At 57.9% G+C, this 24,210-nt stretch overlaps 1 protein-coding gene across 1 annotated transcript; it reads right to left on the reverse strand.

Annotated features, from left to right (window-relative positions):
- Positions 1 to 811: 811 nt before the first annotated feature.
- TTC38 (tetratricopeptide repeat domain 38) lies at positions 812 to 24,181 on the reverse strand. Its single transcript, XM_058740997.1, has 14 exons — positions 24,046 to 24,181; positions 22,939 to 23,016; positions 21,014 to 21,095; positions 19,174 to 19,345; positions 17,923 to 18,096; positions 14,944 to 15,019; positions 12,078 to 12,197; positions 10,237 to 10,296; positions 9,093 to 9,131; positions 7,981 to 8,062; positions 5,991 to 6,156; positions 4,337 to 4,496; positions 4,086 to 4,159; positions 812 to 2,000 (listed from the first exon to the last, which is right to left on the reverse strand). Exons 1-14 carry the CDS (start codon positions 24,076 to 24,078, stop codon positions 1,907 to 1,909), a joined length of 1,410 nt encoding a protein of 469 aa, XP_058596980.1. The 5' UTR covers positions 24,079 to 24,181; the 3' UTR covers positions 812 to 1,906.
- Positions 24,182 to 24,210: the final 29 nt, after the last annotated feature.

Raw genomic sequence — 24,210 nt, forward strand, 5'->3', positions numbered from 1 at the left:
GCCGCCAGTGCTCAACCAAGGGCCCTAAGGCCTAGGCCTGCCTGACTCAACCCCCTGCACAATTGCAGCAAGAGCTCAGGGGGTGCCTGGCCCAGATGTCAGGTCCCCACAGCCCTGGGGTTGTCTGCAGGGGGTGAGCGCCCCCAACACCCACTCCCGATGCTCCTCTCCCTGTATCGTGTCAGCACCTAGGAGGTGCTCAGTATCAGCACCAATTATCAATAGCTTGTTGCTGCCGAGTCTAAACGGTATCGTCCTCCATCTGTCCTATCGTGGGCCTGCCCATCAGACACATTTCTTCCCTCCCCCAGTAAGATTCTGCTTCATTTTTTTATGTATCCATTCGTGGGTTCGTTCACCAATGTTCCCTGACGGGTCCTCAGTGCAGGCCAAGTGCTGGGTGGTGCTGGGACAGATCCCATCCCTGACCTGAGGAGGTCACAGCAGGGGAGGAAAGGGCATCCTCGCCAGCCTGCCCCACACGAGTGGAGGGCTTCTCCGAGGAGAGACCCGGGTTCCGCCTTCCCCAGCCACTCTGCATCTTGTTTGGAACCAGGAGAGGGGAGGGCAGATGGAGTGTGAGCCTGCTGTGTCATGGCATCCGGCAGGAGGGGACAGCTCAGGATTGGAGGGCAGGCTCGCCTTTGGAATGTGTCTCTATCTCCCGAGTAGAGACAGCACCCCTCTCGAAATCCTATTGTAATTACCCATTGACTCACTGCCCCACCCACACCCCAAGTTCAAGGAGAAGCCTGCCTCCCCATGACCCAGGCCTGACACATGGGACATGCGGAAAGGTGTCACCAGCAAGTCAAAGGAACTGATTACCTAATTTATTTTAATCTCAGAAAATTTGTCTAATCGATTTGGAGACCTCCACTGCCTCCCAGGAGACCTGCCCCCTGCCTGAGTCCCTCCCTAATGTCAGTTTACACTGAAGGAACCTGAGAAACATTTAGGGGCCAGGATCGCCCCTCACGGGTGCATTCCAGTGAAATCAGCAACTCCCTGATTTAAGGGCCAGGTTAAGAAAAGGGGGAAACTGAGACTGAGGCAGCATTTGTAAAACCGGCTCGGATCGTGGTAAAGCCACGGGCCACAGTGCTGTGTGTTTGTTGCCACAACAGGGCAACCCTGGGCTCAATCCACACGCCCCAGAAAGTGTGTCAACTCAGCGCCTGTGCACTCGTATGATTAAAGTCATAGCTGGCAAAGGAAACCACATACCCGAGGCCCCTTGATCAACACCACTGAAGCCCCCTGGGAAGCTCACAGACCTCTCCAGAGACGGCAGAGGGCCCCCCCACATGCTTGTGCTTCTTTGAGGTGGGGGGGGGGCAGCTGGGGGACCCACAGACGGTGAGGTCAGGCCTTGCGGAGGCCCAAGGCGAATCTTAGGGCCTCCACTAGCTGTGACCCAGGCAAGTCACTTCCCCCATCATGGGTGCCCTCAACCAAAAGATGGGACAACAGATCTAGAATATGAGGAAGGCAAGGTGAGGGTTTATCCCAGGGGCAGCCTGGGGGAGGGGGTCCCCAGGGGCTGTGTGGAAGACTGTCCTCCCTGAGCTGCGCTGGCCTCCAGCCAACCCCGCCTTCCAACCCTTGAACACCAGGAGATGCGGGAGTGCCCTGCGAAGATACAGTTTGCAAGGCAAGTAGAAACAAAACTAGTTTGGTTCTAACTGCTTGAGGCTGCCCCTCAGCCCTGAACAAGGACGAAAAGATCCTGACTCGTGTTTAAAGTTGATTTGTGTCCCCGCTCCCTGTAACGCTGCTGGTTACAGAGCTTTTTGCTTAAAGCTGCAAAATTACTCAACAGAACCACCTAACGGGCTCTAGCCGCTTCTAACCCTAGAAGCCAGGGGGCAGCCGATCTGACGCTAGGGAGGGGGCCAGGCCTAGCTCACTGCAGGAGGTGGACGGCCGCAGCCTTTCGGATGAGCCGTTGGGTCAGGGGTGAGTTTGGCTTCAAGGCATCACGCTCCATCAGGAGGCTCCTGTGGAAACAGGGGCAGGGTCTGTGGTGGAATCTTCTAGAAGGATGTGGGGCCTGATGGTTCCCGGGCCCCAAGGCAGGACAGGCAGCTCGGCCTGGGTCTGAGATGAGCAGAAAGCAAGTTGCTCCCCTTCCCGGGCTACCGGAGAGAGGGGACGGGAGGGACAGAGCCCAGCAGCAGGAGGCCTGGCCTTGGCAGGGGGACCAGGTGGTGAACCAGGCACGGGAGGTTCAAGGATGAGAAGGTAGGGACTCCAGTGCGTAACCAGAACGTCCAGTGTTTGGAGAACATTTTGACGCTGTCCCCAAGACACACGTAGCTGGGTGAGCACATAACTGTGGCTTCATCTGCCTCAGGAAGCCAGGCCCCATCCTTCCACCAGACAAGAGGGTTGAACTGGACCGTGGGGTCAAGGGGAAGCCAGGCATGAGGCCCGCTGGGAAGGCCAGTGGCTATGGAAAGGCAAGTCTGAACAAAGCAAGTATCGTTTAAGGAAAAGACCCCCAAACAATTGACAAGAGTGATTCCGTGGGGTGAGGGGGGGGGGGTTAAGGGGCTAGGCCTGGCCCTAGGGGTGGGGACGCCATTGCAGGGGGCCCAGGATCTCCACCTTGGAGGGGAGGGGCGTGAGCTTCCTGTCAATGACAGGAGGGCACTTGGAGGCGAGCCTGTCACCCTGGCTGCAGCAGGTGGCCCTCGGTGGTCCCCACGGGCTCCAGGCTGCCTGTGGGGCCCGTTCCCCCTCAGCTCACCCATGGACAGACCCCCTGCTGCATAGTACCCTCTGCCCAGCCCAGAGGGCATCCTCTACCCACCACGGCAGGCCCCCACCCTGCCCCAGCTCCCCTGCTCCAGCCCTCAGCCCTCCTATCCAAAGGGCCTCACCTTCCCTGCCAACCCGCACCCACACCGGGACCTGGAACTCTCTAAGGGATCTGCCCTCGAAAGAAAGGGGTGTGGCTTTTATGAACCACACGTGTCCAAAGATGCTTCGGAGTCTTAACCGATTCCAGAGCGTGTACACCTGTTTCATCAGCACTGAGAACACCTGCACGGCCCCGTTTGGAAATGTTGTTGGGGCAGCTGGGGCTCACCCAGCATGTACCGCCTGAGCCGACGCTCAGACCCTCGGGCTTTCCACCTGACTTCCACGGCTCCGCCGGAGGCCACCCGGACTCACCGAGGGCTTTCACTGGGTCTCCTGACACCTACCCACAGCTCCTCCCTTCCTCCCTTTCCCTTCGGTGTTCTGGGGTGGGGGGGCGCAGGGGACCCATGAGGAGCGGTCGCATCTCACCCCAGAGGTAGAAGATCTGGTGCAGGAACCAGCATGGAACTCGGCTGCCCCATGTGGGGCAAGGCGAGTCGGGTGTGGGAGCTCCAAGGCTGTTAGTGAGGGCCGGGCTTTGCAGAGCTTTCTTCTGGGGGCACCCCCGCCCCCACATCCCTAACCCTCCAGCCCCTCCTCCTAACCAGACCGTGGGTCTGGTCGAACCCGCTGGTTTCGGGCCTCCCCTCAACTGTCCCTTCTCCAGGACATCGTCTCTCCCTAACCCCCCACCAGCTCCAGCTACCCCACAGCCTTCAGGGCAGTGTGCCCTGCCCCAGCCCCATTGTGCGTGCGTGTGTGTGTGCGTAAGAGATCGTTGCTAGTGCTACTTCCCACACGAGAAATAAGAACCACCCGCCAGGCCTTGGGTCTGCCTGACACAACCACCCCCGCCACCTCCCGGAGCCCAGCACAGTCAGCCCCATGAGAAAGAAGGAGTGTCCCCAGCAGAGGATGCGGCATGTGCAAAGGCCCAGGACCCTGAAACAGCAGGACGTGTTGGGCAACTTACAGCAAGGCTCGAATGAGGAGTGGGCTGGGGAGGGCAGGAGGACCGGTCTGGGGGTGGGGTGGACCCCCTCTGGCCAAGCCGAGCATGCTAACAGGGAAAACCAAGCCCCCCCCCCGTAGCCTCGGGCGGTGGGAGGTGGGAGCCTCAGGGCAAGCCGGAAGCCCGTGGGGAGACCCCCCGTGAGAGAGGGAGCGATGCTCAGAAACGTCCCCAAGCCCGGCGTGGGGGTGAGCGAGGAACTCACCGAGCCACGTTCTTGTGGACGCCGGAAGTGCAGTTCAAGGCCGCGTGGATCAGTAGCTGGTTGAAGACGTCTCTCTGAAAGGTCACTGGGCGGGTTGGGCTCCTATAACGTGGGATGAGGGACGGGAGCCCCCACCCCACTGCGGGCAGGGCTGTTCTCAGGGGCAAACTTCCCGGGGGATGCGAATGGTAAGGGCGCCCACGCCGAGAGACCCTGCCGGACCCAGGCCGCTGGCGTGGCCGGAGGCTCACCTGGGCGTTGCTGCCTCCGATCTGGACGATACGGTAGCGGATGGGCAGGAGCAGTTCCACGACACGGTCCGGGTTCCCGTTCTCGGCCTCCACCAGGGCCTGGCACAGGGGCAGCCCCACGTCACGGGCCAGGAGGTGCTGGCAATTCTCCCCGGGGGACCTGCCAGCCGGAGAAGGTGCCCTCGGTCACCTGCAGGGCACTCTGCGCTGCCCGTCACAGCACAGATGCCTCCCTGCCTGACTCAGGCGTCCTGACGGGAGGGTGTCCCCAGCTCTGGGCCTGACACAGCAGGTCCTTTGGTCGGGCGAGCCGACGGAGGAGAAGCGGCCAGGAAGGGGAGACGAGGGGGTTCTCTCAACCCTGGGTTGAACTCTGCTGTTCACTAGCGACCTGACTTCAGGCGGGCCCCTCGACTTCTGGCCTCACCTTGCTCATCTGTAAAGTGTGGGGAACAGTGCCAACCGCTCGGGGCTGTCAGGAGGCTTGCAGACGATGCAGGTAAAGGCCTGGTATTGGAGTTGGCCCCGGGGCCGAGGCAGACGGCTGTCACGGCCCCTGTCTCCCTGCTGGCCCTCAGGTGGCCGCTGGTCTGGGTCACAGGGCCTGCAGCCATGGAGGCAGCGGCCGGCTCTAAGCCTGTCTTAAAAGCCAGAATCAAATACTCGGGGTGCCTGGGTGGCTCAGTCGGTTGACGGTCCGACTTCAGCTCAGGTCATGATCTCAGTCTGTGGGTTCAAGCCCCACGTCGGGCTCTGTGCTGACAGCTCGGAGCCTGGAGCCTGCTTCGGATTCTGAGTCTTCCTCTCTCTCTGCCCCTCCCCCGCTCATGCTCTGTCTCCTTCTCCTTCAAAAATAAGTACACATTAAAAAGATTTAAAAAAAAAAAAACAAAACTCAAGTGCTTGGTGGGCTCCCCAGGCCTTCCCTGTGGTGAAAAGACAGCCAACGGCGGACACCTCTCCTGAAGCTGCCTCCCCGGCCACAGGCCACGGTCCCTGCAGCACAGCTCTGGGAGGAGGGCTAGGGCAGCGGCCATGGCGGTGGCCAGCCCGCGCGTGGCCCCCAGGACAGACCGCCAAGGGTCATGCCTCCCGCAGCTCCTGCCCTACAGGCGGGGCTCAGCTACATCCCCGGTGGCCCACGCTGCAGAGGACCCTGGGCTCCCCGGGGCCTCCCACCCATACCAGGAGCTGTGCCGGGGAGCTGTATGACCGTGTCACTGCACCTCCCTCTCCTGCCACTGTCCCCAGCTTGCAGATGAGGAAACTGAGGCTCAGAGCAGAGATCTGAGGCTCAGTCCGGAATCTCAGATGCTGTAAGCAGCAGGTCTCTCTGGTTCTGGGGCCTCACCATGTCCCCCGTGGGAGGCTGTGCCCATGACACAGATGCTGTCACCCCCAGCTGGGAGATGTGCCCCCATCTCTCGGGGGGAGCAAGTGTACCCCGTAGGATACATCCACCTGGGAGCACACGCCTGTGGGGCGCACGTGTGGCTGCTGCCAGCCCCCCCCCCACGGCATCCCCACAGCCGTACTCCCTGAGGGGGCCCCCACCCCCAGCACCCCCGGCGGGCAGGGGCAGGGGCGGAGCCAGCCTCGGCACGCCCCCAGTACCCTGTTGCCCTCTCAGCAGGGCCCAGTCTGCGGTGCGTACTCGCTGGCATCCTGCAGGGTGGTCAGAAGCTCCTGCGTGGTCTGGGGGTTCCGAGCACCCAGGGATGCCATCAGGAAGTGCACGTCGTTGAACAGCAGGATGTGGTCACGGCTGTGCTTCTGGGTCACCGACAGGACGTCCTGCCACCGCTCCCCCACAGACACCCCTGAGGACACGGGGAAGAAACCACAGGCCTGGCATTCTGTATGAGCACGTCCTGCGTGGGGGCCTCCTGTACCCCCACACCCCCCAGAGGCTGGGTAGGGGAGCGGGGCCGGCAAGCGGCATCGGGCCTCATACTGAGGCCTTTGGGCCCATTTTATGTTAACTTCTTGTAATTATAAAAGCAATAGGTTCATAAGGTAAACAAATTAACCTATTGAAGGGTAGTAAGTGAAGTTTCTGGCCCCTTTGACAACCCCCAAAACCATTTTTTTTTTTTTTTTTTTTTTTTTTTCCCAAAACCATTTTTAAAACTCTCCCTGTGGGGGCGCCTGGGTGGCTCAGTCGGTTAAGCGTCTGACTTCGGCTCAGGCCATGATTTCACGGTTTGTGGGTTCGAGCCCCGCGTCGGGCTCTGTGCCGTCAGCACAGAACCTGCTTCAGATCCTCCCTTTCCCTCTCTGTCTCTCCCCTGCTTGTGCTCTCTCTTAGTCTCTCTCAAAAATAAACTTTAAAAAAATACATAAAATAAAACTCTTCCTATGGTTACATATGACGCCTGAGAGATACAAGGTGTTTTATAAAAATCTGCTCAGTTAATAATTCTCCCACCTTCGTGTCTCGATTTCTCAACTCTATAGGCAGCCCCTACCCTTCTCCGCTCTGCAGCAGCACCTCCTGATTCCCGGAAGTTACTAGCTTCTTCCTGCTTCTTGGGGGCACCTCCCAAAGTGGTTTGGGAGATGTTGCCCTTGACCTCTGTCTCGGCCCGTCAGGTCGGACAGGTCTCTTGAGTCTCCACTCTGTGGTGGGGGAGTGAGTGTCCTTTGTCTTGCCTCCACATGCCCCTGGCCCCACGACTGTGCCTCCCAGCCTCTGTCCCTCTGAGCCGCCCCCCACACGTGCCCCAAGGTGAGAGGCTGCAGGGTCCCCAGAGAGTTCCAGGCGGCTTCAAGCCCTGCCTCTGCAGGCAAAGGGCTCACAGGGTCTCTGGGTCAACAGGATTCCACCTTTCTTCCAGGCCCCTCGACAGACCAGCTTTCAATTTTGCCGCTTTACCATCTGAACATCGTGAGCTGGCCTAGAAAACGCAGTAGCAGCCTCTGCTCTGGCCTCGGCCTACCTGAGCTCAGCCCCAGCTGCCTCTCAGCCTGGACCACACTGACCCTGCTCTTCGGTCACTCGTCCTGTAGCAGGTTGCCGGTTTCTGTGTCCTGGGGGCAGTGAACAGGCTGCTCCCTGCACCAAATATCCTTTCCCATCCCTGCCTGGCAAAACCCTGCACACCCTTCCATGGTTCACATTTCACCTCCACGAGGAGGCCTTCCTGGAACCCTCCGGAAACAGCTTGCCCTGCCCAGGTCTCATCCCCACATCGTCCCATTGACCCAGGGCCTGGAGCGGATACAGGTTGGGCCTGAGGGGAAAGGGAGAAGCATCTGGCAACCGGCTACCTGCAGAGTGTGGGATGACAATGTTGAGAAACCTTGCTCTCTGAAATCCCAGGGAGTTGAGAAACGGTCACCCCTCTTGTTCTGAGAGAGGAGGCAGCACCCAAAGACAGGTGGCCAGGTGCTACCCGTGCCCTGCGGGTCCGGTGGGCAGGCCGTGGGAAAGGCACGGGGCCCAGGGGCCTCAGCCGGGCTGGAAGGCCACTGCAGAGCCGGCACCCAGGCCCACAGATGGGCAAGCCACTTGGGCCTGCAGCGGGGCCCCGAGTGGCTCGATCATCAGCTCCTGCCCAGCTCTGGGCCCAGGTCCCCTTCCTCTCGTCCTGTGGGAGGAGAGAGGGCAGAGGAGCGCAAGGGGAGGACGCAGACCGGGCTACCTTCCATGTGCAGCCGGTACAGCATGGAGCAGCTGTCCACCACATCCAGCATCGCTCCACTGGCCTTCAAGCTGGGGAGGATCTGGAAGACAGGGCCGGGGCGGGGGGGGGGGCACATGAGGGGCCGCAGGGATGGGCCACGTGTGGGGCCTGCACGGAGCCAGTCCTCAGCAAACAGGAGCCCCCACCAATGCCCCTCTGCCTCAACTACCAGGATCATCCCCTTGCCCGGGCCTGTGGCAGCTCCAGGCTGGAAACCCGAAGAAGAGAGAACAGTAGCCTCCAGCAGAGGCCGGGCCAGCATCTGTCACCTCTGGTCCCCAGCCTCAGGCCACGCCGGTGGGAGGCCGTGTCACCAGTTCCCAGGTCAGCATTCGGCTGGCCTGTCCCTCATGACACTTGAGTAGTCACCCTTCACTTCTCACTACACAATCCTGATAACACTCGACAGGAAGACTCAACAGAAACTTTACTGAATGTTTTCCTTGGGTTTAGAGCCCTGGGCCCCAGGCACTTCTGTGACCCCGGTCTCCTGTTTCAAAGTCTGCCCAGGGGTTCCCAGGAGCCGTGAATTAGGCTGGTTTTCTCTTAAAGGCACACGTAGGGGCTGGAGGAGGGTGGGTGGGAGCTAGTGTTCAGCGGGCACGGAGTGACAGTCGGAGAAACCAAAGAGTTCTGGAGACAGGCCGTGGTGACAGTCAATGGACCCAGGGCCGCCAAACCATACGCGCAAAAATGATCCCGATGCAAATCTCGTACATATTTTGCTACAGTGAAAACAGTTCCCGTGGGCAGATCACTGATTCTACCAGAGAAAAGCAATCTAAAATGACTAGAGAAAAGCCCGGGATGCCAGAAAGGACCAACTTAGATGTGTCATTCTACCAGCGCCCACGGCGCACAGAGTCCCCGAGGGTCTTCGACCCATCTGGGTCACGGGTTACGCCGCTACGTGAGGCAAGAATTCACCCCAGCAGGCCTTACACAAGAGGTGAGTTCTTGCTTCAGCTGTTGTTTCTGGCTGAGACAATACTGACGGGCTCAAACACCCGCTAGAGACTAAAAAGGCAAATTTTTGCCCTCAACCAAACTAGGTGCGAAAGTAGACTTACATGTGTATCATAAATGGTCAGCGCGGCCTCGTATTCGCCCTGGAAAAATCAAGAATCAAGGTCCCGTGATCAACACGCAGCAAAGGGGAGGCGCGCCTGGGGGGCTCAGCCGGTTAAGTGTCTGACTCTTGATCTCGGCTCGGGTCACGATCTCACAGTTTGTGAGTTTGAGCCCCACATCAGGCTCTGCACTGATGGTCAGGAGCCTGCTTGGGATTCTTTCCCTCCCTCCCTCCCTCTCTCTCTCTCTGCCCCTCCCCCATTTATTCCCTCTCTCTCTCTCTCTCTCTCTCAAAATAAACTTTAAAAAAACAAAAACATGTAGCAAAGGTGAAATGTAATATGAGAAATAGGCCGAAAAGCCAATCCCCACCCCCCACCCCAGCACATCCCAAGGGTGGGGGGGGGGGGGCAGGGGCAGTGTCCCAGAGGGTCTTAGGGTGGAAGAGGAGAACCACTTCTGCTCTGGGCTTTTGGCGCCTCTGCTGCTAAGGGGGCAGTTTCTGTCGAAGCATTATTGTCCCCATTGTGCTTGTCAGACTCTTATGAGCTTTCTCATGTTATTTTTCTAGTCTTTTTTTTTCCCCCCCGTATTTTCCTTGTCTTACATTCAATGGGGGACACTGCTTTCTTCCACACACTGTGTCACTGCATCTCTGTGTCACCGTGGACCCTCAACTTCTGAGCATTTTCCTTTGGGCTTTTAGGGAGCTTCTAGATTTCCTCAACGATTAGCACCATTGTAAGAAGCTCCCGTACAAAGGGGACCGAGGGGCAGAATCCCTGGGGGCGAGGCTGTTCCCCACACCCTCACTCTCACTGGAACAAAGCATTTGGAGGGTCTCACAGCTCATTCAGGTGCAGCCTGAGGGGTGGGGGCTTAGTTCACTCCAGCGGCTGAGGACACTTGACCTAAATTGTGTCCACAAATTACATGCGGCTTACACGGCTTCCGCGTCCACACAGCGAAAAACACCTAACGTAGTTTAAGCCTGAAGAGCTATTTGAAAACCTTAATGCTCTGTTACACCAGACACCATTTAAACGTGCAAACCCAAACTGTTATCCCGGGGAACCAGCAAAAGGTAGACAAATATTTATTTCTCTGGACATCTTTGTAAGATAAGACAGCTAACCAGCTTACCTTCTCAATCAGATACAGAGCCCAGTGCCAATAATTATGACAAGCAAGCATATCAGAGTCCTGGGGGGAAAAATGAGAGAATTAGAGAAAAATCTGACAGCCTGTGGGAAAAAAAAATACCAGCTGTGGTTTTCTGACAGTGCAGGACCGTCCCCCGACCTTGAGTGTGGGAAACGTTCCCCGGCACCCATGCTGAGGCCGGCCTGTGCCGGGCACCTCTGTGCCCCGACGTCCCCGTCAGCTCTGAGGACGGTTGACACAGAGGTCACCCTGCTCCTCAAGCCTCAAGAAAACGAGCGATGGATCCACAAACAGATGCCGAGGCCCCCGGGGTGTCCAAATCCCAATAAAGCCTCGAGGATCAATGAGCCCAGGGCTGGACTCCCCTCAGGAACTGGCGAGGCCGGCAAGGAAGGGGGGGTGTGGTTGACGACTGGCAGTCTGCAGGCCCCATCGTGAGCACTAACCCTTCCTTCTGTGAGGCTACCGCGAACACTTCCTCCTCTACCTGGACACCACCTTCTACCTCCTGGAAAGAGGAACTGACAACCCCTTCTCCAAGGCCCACGTCTGCTTGACAACACCCAGGCTGCCTGTGTCCCCTCTTCCTCACAGGCCCCTGTAGGCCTCGGTGTCTTTGCTCAGTCTGGCTGGAATACCCTCCACCTCCCCATCTATCACCTAGCAAACTCCTAGCCATCCTTCAATACCCAGCTCAGGGGCTGCCTCCTCCAGGAAGCCTTCCGTGACCACCTCACCCTCAAGTCCAGGGGGGGTTGGATGCCTCCTCTGGGTTTCCACATCCCTAAGAGTGTCCCTATCATGGTGTGGTTCATGGGCTGCTGGGAAGCTGCTCACTCCACTTGATCAGGCCTTTTGAGGACAGAGAAGTCTGGGCTGGACTCTCCGTGGGGTCCCCAGGGTAGGATCTTGACTGAGCACCAGTCTGGGGCAGGAGGAGGAGGAAAGGGAGTCCCAGGCCACACTATCTAAAGCAAGACTGTCCTGCCAGGCCAGAGGCTGCCAGGAGCCACAGCAGGGGACAGATGCAAGCATTACCCGGCCAGACCAGGCTGCCTCATTTTACACATGTCTAGAACCAACACCAAGGAGAACTCATTTGGGGGCTTCCCAGTTGTTACAACAGCAGGTATACAGATGAGGAAACCGAGGCTCAGAGGGTCACTTTCTTGCCCTAGGGTCCAGCCAGGCCTCCAACACCCAGTAAAATCGCAGCATCTGGGGGAGGGATGTGAATGGAATGTGCTGGAAGGCCCTGGCCCAAGCCTTCCCTGGCCTCCCTCGGTTCTGCCTGGGCAAGCCCCTGGCCCTCAGCCCAGAGGATATGGCCACACAGCTGCTCCTCCTCCCCCAGACTCAGCACTCTCGCAAACACTATCAGTATCTACCTAGGGGAGCCGACTGCACATCATTGCCCCATCGGCCCCTGGCTGCGCCGCGTGCTCCCCAAGCCCACCCGTGGGTTCCATGCTGAGCCAGCCGGCTGGTGGTAAGACACAGCTCAGGGTTCTTACGGTTCTCCCCCATGCCAGGCTCTTGTGTCCTCGGTCATTTTCTGACCCGTTCCTTTACATCAAATGCCCCAGCCCAAAACTTCTAGAATCTTCTAGATTCTAGATTCTAGATTCTAGAATCTTCTAGAATCACCTGCAAAACACCAGCAGGTTTCGGGGAGCCCTGTGGGTCCCTGGGGACACTGCGGCTCGACAACCCAGCTCCCCCGGAACTAAGCTGCAGCCTATAACTTCTGTCCTTAAAGCCTTAACCCAAGGGGATGGGCGGAATTTTCCAGGCAGATGACCCATCGACAGGAATCGTACCTTCCAGTGGGTTTCTGAGTGCTGCATAAATTCCAATCCATCCTTGATTTCTGCTTTCATCTCATGAATATGGGCGATGGTGTGCACCGACCACGCGTCTGTCGGGTTAATGGACAAAGCCTACGTGGGGAGGGGGTGGAAGATGGTCGGAGGTCACGAGGATTATTCAGGCCGCCTGGTGACCAGGTTACGTGGGGAGCAGGGGCCTGAGCTGCTGGAGCACGTGCGCACCGGGCCCTGCCTCAAAACAGCAGTGACCCCGAAGTCCAGCCCCGCTGACCATCTACAGGATGCCACCAGCGAGGATCTCACCGCCCATTTCAAAGGTGAGGAACTGAGCTCAGGGAGGCTGAAAGACCACAGCTGGGTCTTTCCAAAGCCAGGACTCATCCTCCTGGCCCCAGAGCCTCCTGCACGCGGCCGAGTCACCTGCAACTTGCCGGCCAGCCTCTCTGGGCCTTTGTCCCCCCGGTGAGGAGCAATGCCGCCATCCCCTCGGGGCTGGCCTTGGAGATCAAGTGGACGCGGTGGGCGTGCGTGAATGCTGTGCAGACTGCCGAGTGCTCACGGCTGCCCCTCGTGGATGACCACGTGTGTGGCAGCCCGGGCTCATTCTGACGGGATTGCTATGAATAACAACAGCCACTCACGTGACCGGGGAGCCTGCCGGGTGACCAGCAAGGCCGGCAGGACACGGGGCGTGATTCTTACCCCCTTGTAGCTTTCTTTTAGTCCTGTGTTCAGCTCATGCTTACTGCGCACCTCCTAAGTGCCGGGCACAGAGCAGTAGGCTGAGGCTCAAAGTGGCCCAGGGGACAATCCACACGAGCCCAGGTCCTGCACACCAGGCCACTCTTTCCTCCAGCCCCACTGACTGCCTCGGTGCCCCGTGCCTTTCACAGAGGCAGAGGCCTTGGCCTGGCACCTGCTGTGAGGTCTAGGCAGACAGGTCTTCCCCGGTAAGCCTGCCTCTCTGCTCCCCACCCCCCCCACCTGCTGCTTGCACGGGCCTGCCCGGTCCACGTGGGGGAGCTGTAAGAAAGAAGGTGTCCTCGGGGACAATGGGCACCTCGGCAGAGCCCTGCAGGACGAGGACACTTTGGGGACTGCAGGGGCACGGCCGCGCAGACCTGGGGAGGGGGCATCCTGAGAAGGGATCCCCTAAGTGTGCTGCTCTGCTGCGGGGCACAGCTCACGGCAGGGAGTGGCCGGACCTACGGCCAAGATTAGGCCCCACCTTCCACCAGGGGCTCCAGCTTCCTCCCCAGTCTCCCTGGGACAGAGCCACGAGGCACTGCACGACCGGCCCTGCCTGTCCCCCCAACCTTTGCCCTAGGGCCCGCCCCGCCCCCATCCGCCCTGAGCCTCAGCCTATCACGTGGCTCCAAGCTTCCTGAGCTCAGCAGGCTGTGCTTCCCCTGCCTGAAGCCCTTTGCTCTCGGGGCCCCTGGGGTTTGGCACGCAGAAGCTCGAGGTCCCAAGCATCACCACCACCACCACCACCACCACCACCACCACCACCGTGAGGCCTCTCCAGACTCCAGCGGAGCCTGGTGCAGCCCACCCTCGCTCTCCTGGAGGCCTGGCAGGCACTGTCACAGCATGGCCTTGCCCAGTAATCACCTCGGGTGTACTGGTGTTGGGCTCAGAGCGTGGCACCCGCACGAGTGGGTACAGCAGGAGAAAGGGCACCCCATTCCACCACATCCTGCTCCCGGTGGGGCGTCAGCCTGCACCTTTTGTCTGCCCTCTGGCTTCTCGAGCCAGTCTGACAGCCCTCGAGCGCTCAGGGCACCTTCCCGTGGCCGACCCGCTGGACAGCGCGCCCTGCTCCCTCAGGCCACGGAGCCCAGACCGCCATGGAGCATGGAACCGTCCCCCTGCGCTCAAGTCTGGGCTCCATCTGTGTAACCAGAACAGGTTTCAGAAACCTCATGGCCGCTTGGGCCCCCCAAGGGTGCAGGCTGCCTCTGGGGGAGGGGTGCTGTGGGCAACCAGGGCAACGTCTATGGGGAGGAACACTGGCTGGGACGCGGGGGAGCCGCGTCTGGTCCAGGCAGCCTAACGGACGGTGGTCGGGTCAGGCGGCCCCGGTGAGCACACACTCTGCCAGCCGTGGCCTCTCTGCGCCGTGGCCCCCTCGTCTGGACGGCGAGGAGAGTGCTGCCTCACAGCGGAGGGGATGAGCAGACTAGAGTGGGTGTCTGTCACGGAGCCAGGCACAGGGCGCCCCCGGGTGCGCGACAGCCCCTCCCGGGGTCCGTTTCCACTCCTGTGAGGAGAGGGGCTGGAGGACACGGCCTCCGAGGACCACAGAGGACACCACGAGCCCCAAGTCCACCGCCGCGGCCTACTGCTCGGTCCCGGTCCGCTGGTGAGGGGCGTCCACCATGCACCTTGGTACCAGCCGGCCCTTGGCGGGAAGGGCCTGGCCCGCCAGGAGGCGCTTGGCAAAACCACACTCCTCTGCACCCTTCACCATGGTTCCCTCCCTCTGGGGGGAGGCAGAGGTCCAGGGAAGAGCTGGCTGACAAGACCCCGGCCCCCGGGTCAGGGGCCACCCGGAGGCAACCTTTGTCTGCGACCGTGGAGCTCTGGACAGAGACAGACAAGAGCTCGGGGAGCCTGGGGCGGCCCTGCACGGGGCCCTGAGGGAGAGGTGGACACAGCTTCCCCGGGCCTCATTCACCTTCCTGGCCCGTGGAGGCAGTTTGCGGACTGTGGGAGGGCCAGCTGCCCTTGCTGGTAATATGAGTCCTCCCCAGGGTCTCTCAGGAAACCGGACCAGAGGGGGGGGGGGTGGGGAGGGGGGCCGTGTGGGCTCTGCCCCACCTGACGCCACCCCTGAGGGGAAGGGCCCACTTACCTCTTTGGCAAGCTTTTCTGCCTTGTCATAGAAGTTGGTTTCCATCAATCCAAAGGAATAGATGCCTTTCACGTAGCTAAAAAAACAGAGAGGAAACAAACAAAAAGTCTTCAACAACAGTGGACTGTGCAACCCTCAGTATGGGCCGAACCGTGTCCCCCAAAACGATGCTTGAGCACGGACCCTGATTTGGAATGCAGGCGTTTGCAGACGCGATCGAGCTGAAGTCCTGCGGGACGAGGGTGGGCCCTAGACCCAACGACGGATGTCCTCACGAGAGGAAGGAGAGGAGGACTCGGACAGGGACGTACAAACACACACAAAGGATGGAGCCACGTGAACACAGAAGAGACACCGCAGCCACGCAGCTGCAGGCCAAGGAACACCCAGGATCAACAGCTCCCGCTGGAAGCCACGCAGAGGCGAGGAAGGAGCCTCCCCTAGAGCCTCTGGAGGGAGCACAGCCCTGGTGATGCCTGGATTCCCGACTTGTGGCCTCTGAACTGTGAGAGAATGGACTGTCGCTTTAGGCGGCCCGGTCTATGGCACTTTGTCCCAGCAGCCCCAGGAGACGGACGCAAGCCCCCTCCAGGTACGACCCCAAGCACCAGGCTTCCCAGCAACTGGACGCTGCTGATCAGCGGGGAGCGCCGTGACCCCCAGCGTCGGCACAATCGTCTACCCCAAACCCCGTCTCTGCAGCGGGCCCCTCTGCGACTCACAGCCCACCCCCTAAGACATCAGCGCGCTGTCTCCACTGAGGACGACAAGGGCCCTCTCCTGCCTGTCCGGCTGGTGACACCCACCTGGGGGCACAGCCCGGGACACCTCCCTTGGGAAGTACTGGTGAGCACAGGCTGGCAGTGGCTTCTCTGCCGGCCAGCGGCGTGCACACCCCCAGCCCAGCCCCGCCTGTACTTGCTGGACAGCTCCTCCCCAGACCCCAGTTCCTAGCGGCCAGGACCCGTCTGTCCCGCTCGCTCCTGGCCCAGGCCCGGCCCGGGACGGGACACTTCACTGAATCAGCACACACTGCCATTTCTATATTGCTCGTCTGTGATCCTCAGCACTGAGCGCCAGGCCAGTCACACGTGCCAGAGGCAGTCTTCGCTGTAGCTTTGTGGGATCCCACGAAAACAAGGAAGAACAACAGAGTTTCTATTGGTGACTCAGGTGTTACCTTTACTACCGCACACAGTGACAAAGTCTAGCTCTCACGATTCATAGCTGCAGTGTTCTAGCACACGGGCTTCCAGACTTTTCTTTTAAATACTGCTTTCCTTCTTTTTTTAAGTTTTATTTATTTTGAGAGAGAGAGAGAGAGAGAGAGAGAGAGAGAGAGAGAGAGAATCCTAGGCAGACTCTGCACTTTCATTGCAGAACCAGATGTGAGGCTCGAACTCACACACCATGAGATCGTGACCTGAACCGAAGTTGGACGCTTAACTTACTGAGCCGCCCAGGCACCCCTTAAATATTTATTTCTTTTAAATATTTAAATATTTTAAATATTGTTTTTAAATATTTAAATATTTTAAATATTGTTTTTAAATATTTATTGGGGTCATTTGACCTTCCACATTGAAACATGCATTGAATGCTTATGGTGTGCCCGGTATTGTGAGGCTCTTGGGATGGTTATTCTCATGTGTCCCCTTGGCTGGGCTATGGTACCCAGTTGTTCGGTCAGATACTATCTAGATGTTTCTATGAAGGTATCTCTCAGATGTGATTAACATTTAAATCTACAGACTTTGGGGCGCCTGGGTGGCGCAGTCGGTTAAGCGTCCGACTTCAGCCAGGTCACGATCTCGCGGTCTGTGAGTTCGAGCCCCGCGTCAGGCTCTGGGCTGATGGCTCGGAGCTTGGAGCCTGTTTCCAATTCTGTGTGTCTCCCTCTCTCTCTGCCCCTTCCCCGTTCATGCTCTGTCTCTCTCTGTCCCAAAAATAAATAAAAACCGTTGAAAAAAAAATTAAAAAAAAAAAAATAAAAAAAATAAATAAATAAATAAATAAATCTACAGACTTTGAGTGAAGCAGATTACCCTCCATAATACGGGTGGGCCTCGTCCAAACAGTTGAAGACTTAAGAGAGAGGACCGAGGTCCTCAGAAGAAGGAATTTTGCCTCCAGATTACAACATGGACTCCCCAGACTGCTGGCCCGTCCTGTGGATTTCAGACTTATTTGCCAGTCCCTGCACCTGCATGAGCCAATTCCTTAAAATCAATCAATCCCTGCCCCGTATAAACATGTAAATAATATAGCTACAGATATTCATACCCTACTGGTTGTGTTTCTATAGAGAACCCTGCCTAACCCAGCTCTCCAATCCACGGGGCTGTCTGATTTTCACAACCGTCCTGTGAGTAAGACACAATGAAGGCAATTCTGTGCAGCCATCACACGGGAGGGAGTACCGCTCAGGTACTCCAGGCCTCCCTCTCCTCCCGAGCACACAGCAGAGCTCCACTGCCTGGTGTCCTGGGGGGGAGGGGGGTGACCAGCTCTGGCCAATGACTTGGGAGTGGCAGGATGGCCCTTCCTCCGTAAGCCTTGCCACCGTGAGTCCCTCAGGGGTGCCCTCTTCTCTCCCTCTCAGTGACCAGTGTGTCCAGAAAGCATCTTCACCATCTGGGACCCTGATGTAGGAGGGAGACAATGACAAGGGGTGCAGAGCCCTGGGCCCTCCCACGACAGGGGTGTAGCATGTGTGAGAAACAAGCCTCTGGAGAACCAGAGGATGCTTGTTACCGCAGCAAAAACTACCCTGGGCTGACCGATACACATGCTGCTGCCTTGTTCACAGGATGGGAGGAAGAGCAAGCAGAGAGATCTTCTCAGTTTCGAGAACTCGGAGGAGAGCCACAGCAGACTCACTGTTTCCAGGGCAAGGCCAGGAGCCTTGCCATGCTTTTAGGACAGAGGAGAGAGAGAGAGAGTAAGAAAGAAACGACGTGATTTCCAGCTGGCACATACCTGCTAAGGGGGATGTCGGGCGTCCAGAAGGGGTATATCCGAGCCACAGAATCCCTCATCTGTTCCTGATAGCCCAGATAAAAGTAGGCATCATGGGAAAATTTTAGGGCTAACATGTCTGTTGGGTGGTCCCAGAGAATCTGTTCCCATAGTTCACAGGCTCTGGAAAAGTTCCTGAAAGCCAAAGAGAGATTTCTCAGCAGCGCTGAACACGTAGTTCATACACGTGTGGTGGGCAAAAGGCATCGTTTCTTGCCAGAGTCTGAAATATGTATATATGTATTTAAATATATGATATATAATTACATATATTATACGTAATATATAATTATATATTATAATATATATTTATATAAATATTCCTGTATTAAATATTTATATTTACATAAATATATTTGTATATAATATATTGTATAGTTATAATATATATACATATATATGAGAGACAGAGAGATGGGGTGTGGGGAGAGAGACAGAAGAGAGAGAGAGAGGAAACATATTCTACATACACCCGCACAAAAAAGTTTCCATGTTAGGTTGTGGCTCAGAACATTGAAAAACCAGTGGGAAGTTTTACTCTGGAATTCAGACAAACAAAAAAACTGGTTTAACAGGCTGCCAAAGGCAATCTCCCTGGGACCGGGAACCAGCTGTGTGAGGGGGAGCCAGCTGAGGGGGAAGCCCACCCCCATGCCGACACCTGCCACTGACTCAGCCCCTTTTGTTCCTGCTTCGGAACCCATGAGACATCAGCTCAGGTCGCCTAGCTGTGCGGGGCATCTCCCCTGGCTGAGCAGACGCAAGGGGCTGTCCCAGAGATGGGCTGCGGGACCATGAAACACAGGGGGACAGCCGTGGCCACAAGGGAGACAGGGGGGACAACCCGGAAGGCTGTGAACAGATGTCCGCGAGGGTATGTCGGGGCGAGGATAGGGCGAGTGCTTTCTGCTCTCTTCCTTCATACGTTTCTGTAACGTGGTCCTATCATTTTTGTCACAAACATAACACCCAATTCATTTAAAGAAGGAAAGTTGTCTGGAGGCTAAATTGGAAATCCCAGCCAACTGTTTTCTCGTTCTGCAGTCAAGTGAAGGCACAGCAGACGGGCAGGATGTGATTTTCACTGAGAGATGGCCACGGGAGGCAGGGCGAGCCCACCCCTGGTCCCGCTTCCCAAGGGTGGCGGAGGAGCCCCCGGGGCATCGCCCAGCGCGGTCTCAGGGTGCCAGCCACGGCCGGGGAGGCCCTCACCCCTTGGCAAAGGTCTCCACTGCAGACACGTGCAGCCGCTCCCGCTGCGTCAGCGGCTGTGTTTTGGAGACCTCCACCATTGTCTTCACGGCCAGGTCCAACTCCCTGTCCAGCCTCACGGAGCTTCCGGTGCCGATCAGCACGAGGCCATTAGAGATGGCATGGCCCATCGCTGGCGAAAGGTTGGAAAGCAGCAGCTGGTGATTCAGGGCGTCCAGCTCGGCCCAGCCCGGCCCCGCCCCGCCCAGCCCTGCCCTGCCCTGCCCAGCCTCAAGTGGGGAATAAATACCCCACATCCCTGGACGGGCAGGCCAGGCGGCTGGTCGGCTGTGCGCTGGGCCCCCCCCCGCAGCAGTGGGGAACCCAGCCTGGGCCCTCGCCACTCACGAGGAGCGGAAGCAGCCCTAGAGACATGCTGTACCTCCGCAAATATTTTTCCAACAAGGGCATTCTGCCAACGTCTGGAGCATCTTCCTTCACTGGGTGAACTGGTCAGGGCTGCCTGCCGGCTCCCACGACCCCCCAGCCCTAATTTCCCTCATCGGCTGATATTGTCACTACCACCAACGCCGGGCCTCCAGGGGGCTGCTGAGGAGATGCTCCATGCAGCGGGGGCTGGTCCCTGGAGTACAGTCTGTCTCAGCCACTCATGCGCGGAGAGCTTTTTGGGGGGTGGGGGGGGACAGGGAGGGTATGCCTTGTGCCTTTGTAGCAACCTTGCTGGCAGGTCTGCAGACCCCCGGGTCCCCCTTGAGCTTCCTAGCCCCTAGCCTGACAGAGGCACGGGGTCCGCCGGCATTTGGAACTCAGTCACTGGCGAGGCCGGAGACCCAAGACCCAACCAGAGTGTTGGGACGACCCATGTGGCCCCCATTTCTATCCTGGGGCCCGAGGTCTGCTCAGAGAGCCCGAGCCCATTCCTGGCTCCTGGTCCCCCATAGGCTGGGCTCAGCTTCCTTCTTCCCCCATCCCGTGCGTCCTGTCCTCAGCGGGAGCTGGCCACAGTGGCATGGAAAGGGACGGTGGTTACTGCCCTGCCCTCCTCAGCCCTTCCTCCAGGCCTGGAACCCCACCCCTCCTGGGGTTCCGAAATGCACGGGGCTGACCTCCCCATGCCCTCTGCGCACACGGCTGTCTGTGATGCCAGCCTCCGTCACTAGGCCCTGGTGGCCCAGATGCTCGAGCTAAGCCTCACTGGTGTCCTAAAAGTCCCCAGGAGCCACCTCTGGTGTTCTAGGTCAGCTCTGGAAAACAGAAAGCCTCATGTGGTCCTAGCCACCCAACTACCAGCTGAGTGGTTTGGGGTACGTTTCTCATTCTCTTTCCTCCCCTGAGAAATAGGACCGGTGTCTTCCCTGTAGACCTGACAATTAGGGAAAAAATTAGGAAGATGCCTTACAGGGGCGCCTGGGGGGCTCAGTCAGTGGAGCGTCTGACTTCGGCTCAGGTCATGATCTCACAGTTTGTGAGTTCGAGCCCCGCGTCGGGCTCTGTGCTGACGGCTCAGAGCCTGGAGCCTGCTTCCGATTCCGTGTCTCCTTCTCTCTCTGCCCCTCCCCCACTCATGCTTTGTCTCAGTCTGTTTCTCAAAAATAAATAAATGTAAAAAAAAATTTTTTTTTTCAAAAGAAAGATGCCTTACATGGAACCTGGCATCTCTACGAAGGCAGTGCTATGCCAAGCCTACCAGTGGCTCTCGTCTTGCTGCCCTCCCTCCGGGCAAAAGGCCAGCCTGGTCACTGCCACCAGCCTGCCCTCCCCAGGCCAGTGGAGTCTCTCAGTCAGAGAGCGCTCGGACCCACGAGACGCGGCTCCTCAACCCGGGGACAGCATCACTCACCGAAGGTCGGATCTGCTGCTTTGAGCTTTGACAGGCAGCCCTCAATGCCACCAAGACTTTTGTCATTGGTCCATTTGACATACTGAAATAGAAAAGGCAAAACAACGTTGTCCCCAGGGAGTCCTTAGTTCATGTTAAGGAAGGCATGTGTCTGAATCTGGATTTTCTCTCTAGACAACGAAGTATTTCATGACCTGAACTGCACCCGGGTTGGTCTCATGTGAAGAGCCTGAATACTCGTAACTCAAGGCACACTTTCTAGGGCAGGTGAGGCCCCCATATTCAGGAAAGAAGCATCTAAAGAAAGCTTCTTCCTGACAGGTGACCTGCCCCGAACATCAACTTCTTTAGCCATGAGAGGGGGCTTCAAAATCGGGCGCCACAATTGGAACCTTCCTACTGTTCATTCATTCTTTTCCAAAAAGACCTTCAGGGGCGCCTGGGTGGCTCAGTCGGTTGAGCGTCCGACTTCAGCTCAGGTCATGATCTCACGGTTCGTGGGTTCAAGCCCCCCATCAGGCTCACTGCTATCAGCACAGAGCCCACTTCGTATGCTCTGTCCCTTCTCCCTGCCCCTCCTCACCCCTCTCTCTCTCTCTCTCAAAAATAAACAAAACAAAAAATGTGTCCTATCAAATGTCTGACCTGCATCTACACAGAATTAGCAGACTGTGTTTTAATAAGACACGGGGGAGTTGGAGCAGAGACGCCCACGCTCGAACACAGGATGGCCCAGAGATGCTGATACATGGGACAGAAGATACACAGGCAGGGTCCGGGGAAGGACTGTGCTACACTGAGGAACAAATCCGGGGCTCTACTGGGGCCAAACGTGCAGGAAGGGCACAAACAGAGTTCAAATGAGCACAGTGGAGTCCTTCGGCAAGCTCACGGCATCTCACTGGTGGTTTCTTGTGCTTATGTTTCTAGAAGCTTCCTCGGTCCTTATGTTGTGTGGATGGAGTTCGTAGGCAGGGTTCTCACTGCTCATGATAAACCCGGCTACCCTGCTCATCATCTGCCTCACTGCAGGAGTCAGCGCAGCTCTCTGAGCCTCGGTTTCCCCACCGTCAAACAAAGTGGTTAGACCCTACCTCTTGAGACCGTCCTCTTGAGACCGTTCCAAAACTACAGGCTCCTTCACTGGTGTTAGAAATTAATGGTAATTCGGTGGGGGGTCTTGGAGTGGCCATAGGTGAGAGTGGTATATTCAAAAATTAGCCCCAGCCAGGGGCCGAAGCCCAAAGCGTAGGGGCCCCATATCAAACCCTCAGCAGACCATAGAGGGAGGCCTGGGGAGAGTCAGCATCCTGATAAACATTGCTGTCTGCCTGACCCTGGGGGCACCTCTCACCCCCGCCATGGGTTGTCTCCAACACGTTCCCATGCACCAGGGTCCGGAGTACATAGACTGCGCTGTAACCCACTGCTAACATCATTACCCAACTGAAAACAGCATCCCCTACTTCCCAAGCTGTTGGCTGCGGGGCCTCTAAGCATTACGAAGCATGTTTGGGTCCCCCATGTGGGCCCTCCTGTACCCAAGTTTGCCAGGAGATTTGGGCAGGAATGGGGCGGGAGAGCTTCACTGTTCATAAAACAAGAGTGCTGATAAAGATGTGAGGCTTAGGAAGCCTTGAGTGCCACCCTTGCTCGTGGTCATCGTTGACCGGCTTTCCTGGGAGAGTACATCACACGACACGTGAGTCTGGCCGTAAATCTAAGCGAAGCCGTGCTGGATGGGGGTGCGGAGTATTGTCTTGCACTTGTGTAAGGACCGTTCATTGCGTGGTGTAAGTAAATGTAGCTGTGAGACGGGCCAGAACATTTAAAAATGAAACATAAATCAGTTAAGAGCATTTGGTAATTTTAAACACCTCCCCACCGGCCGTCAGAGAGGCCACCGCGCTGCCCGGCAGGCATACCTGGGTCAAGGTGGCATCAAAGAGCTTGCAGGCCTCGTTACTTGCGGTTGACAGTGGGAGGCCCGCATCTTTCCACGCCTGCACACAGCAAGAAGAGACTCTCAGGGCTTTATTCCATGTAGTCCTCCAGCCATAAATGTGAACCCCAACCCCCAAGCACAGAAGATCTCTAAATGCCTCGCATCATGTGAGTGTGGGTTTCCATATGAGCCAGCCTTGTGGGGCTGGCAGGGACTCTCAGATTTCATAGACGGTGCAGAGCAGAGGAGGCCGAGTTGTGGGTGGGAGGGGGCAGATCCTGATGCAAATCCCAGGGGACCCTAAATAGCTGTGTGCCTTCTGGCAACATCCTCTCTCAGACCCTTCGCTGGCCCCGAATGGAGCTCTGGAGGATGCACGGGGTGACTGTGAAGTGTCTGCCAGGGGAGCACTCAGGAAACGGGAGTCCCTGGTCTGGCTGAGGGGAGGTCTAGGGGGACAGACAAGGGGTAGAGCCTTAGAGAGTTTGGCCGGGCAGGGTGGACTTTCCAACTGGCAGGCAAACACGGTATCTGCCAAGCACAGTAACAATACCTCTCCTCTCTCCACTTTATCAAATGATTCAGACCTACAAGTCTGTCAGCAGAAAAATCTAGAGATCGTTAGAACTGTTCACTGTTAGGGCTGCCCTTTGGATCCCGACTGGGTGCACAGACCTGCGACCCCGCCCTGGGAAGGAAAATGTCCTCTACTCCCTGAGCACAGCGGGCAGCTCCTCAGGCTGCATGGCTGGGGGGCAAGTCCCCTGGCTCCTCTGAACTTCACCTTCCTCATCTGCAAAATGGGTTCAGGCTGCCCACCCTGGAGGGTCCGAAAGAGACACTCCTGCGCCACAGTGGCTGGGGCTAATGCATTATAGGCCTCGGGGTCTCCGCGGGGTCCGAACCGCGCCGCTGGGGTCCCACAGGAGGGTACTCTGGTCCCTTCCTGCACCCAGGTGCTCGCCTGTCCCTCGGGGGCCGGTTCCCCGGAGGATCCAGGGTCCCGCGCAGGTCGGTCCCGTCCCCGCCGCCGAGCGCCAAGCCATGCCGGGGCCGCGGGGCCCGGCCGGGTTCAACCTCCGCGTACCTGGCAGTCGCGCAGCGGAGCGGTGGCGGCCATAGGGGCAAGTGGGTGGCCGGGCCGGTGATGTGGGTCCGGGCGACTCCGCACCTTCCGCGTTGGGGCGGACACCGCGGGGCGGAGCTGCCGCGCTTCCCCGCGAGCTCACTGGTCCGCGGCACTGGCCCCGCC

The sequence above is a fragment of the Neofelis nebulosa genome, chromosome 8, assembly GCF_028018385.1.
Source record: "Neofelis nebulosa isolate mNeoNeb1 chromosome 8, mNeoNeb1.pri, whole genome shotgun sequence".
NCBI classification, from domain to species: domain Eukaryota; kingdom Metazoa; phylum Chordata; class Mammalia; order Carnivora; family Felidae; genus Neofelis; species Neofelis nebulosa.

Bases quoted from the DNA above. Each gene is read 5' to 3' on its own strand.
- TTC38 (XM_058740997.1), bottom strand. From the start codon at position 24,078: ATGGCCGCCACCGCTCCGCTGCGCGACTGCCAG. The intron at 21,096-22,938 runs GTATGCCTGCCG...TTTCTATTTCAG, and splicing joins TTGATGCCACCTTGACCCAG to TATGTCAAATGGACCAATGA. The intron at 18,097-19,173 runs GTGAGGGCCTCC...TTTGGCTTTCAG, and splicing joins GTGGAGACCTTTGCCAAGGG to GAACTTTTCCAGAGCCTGTG.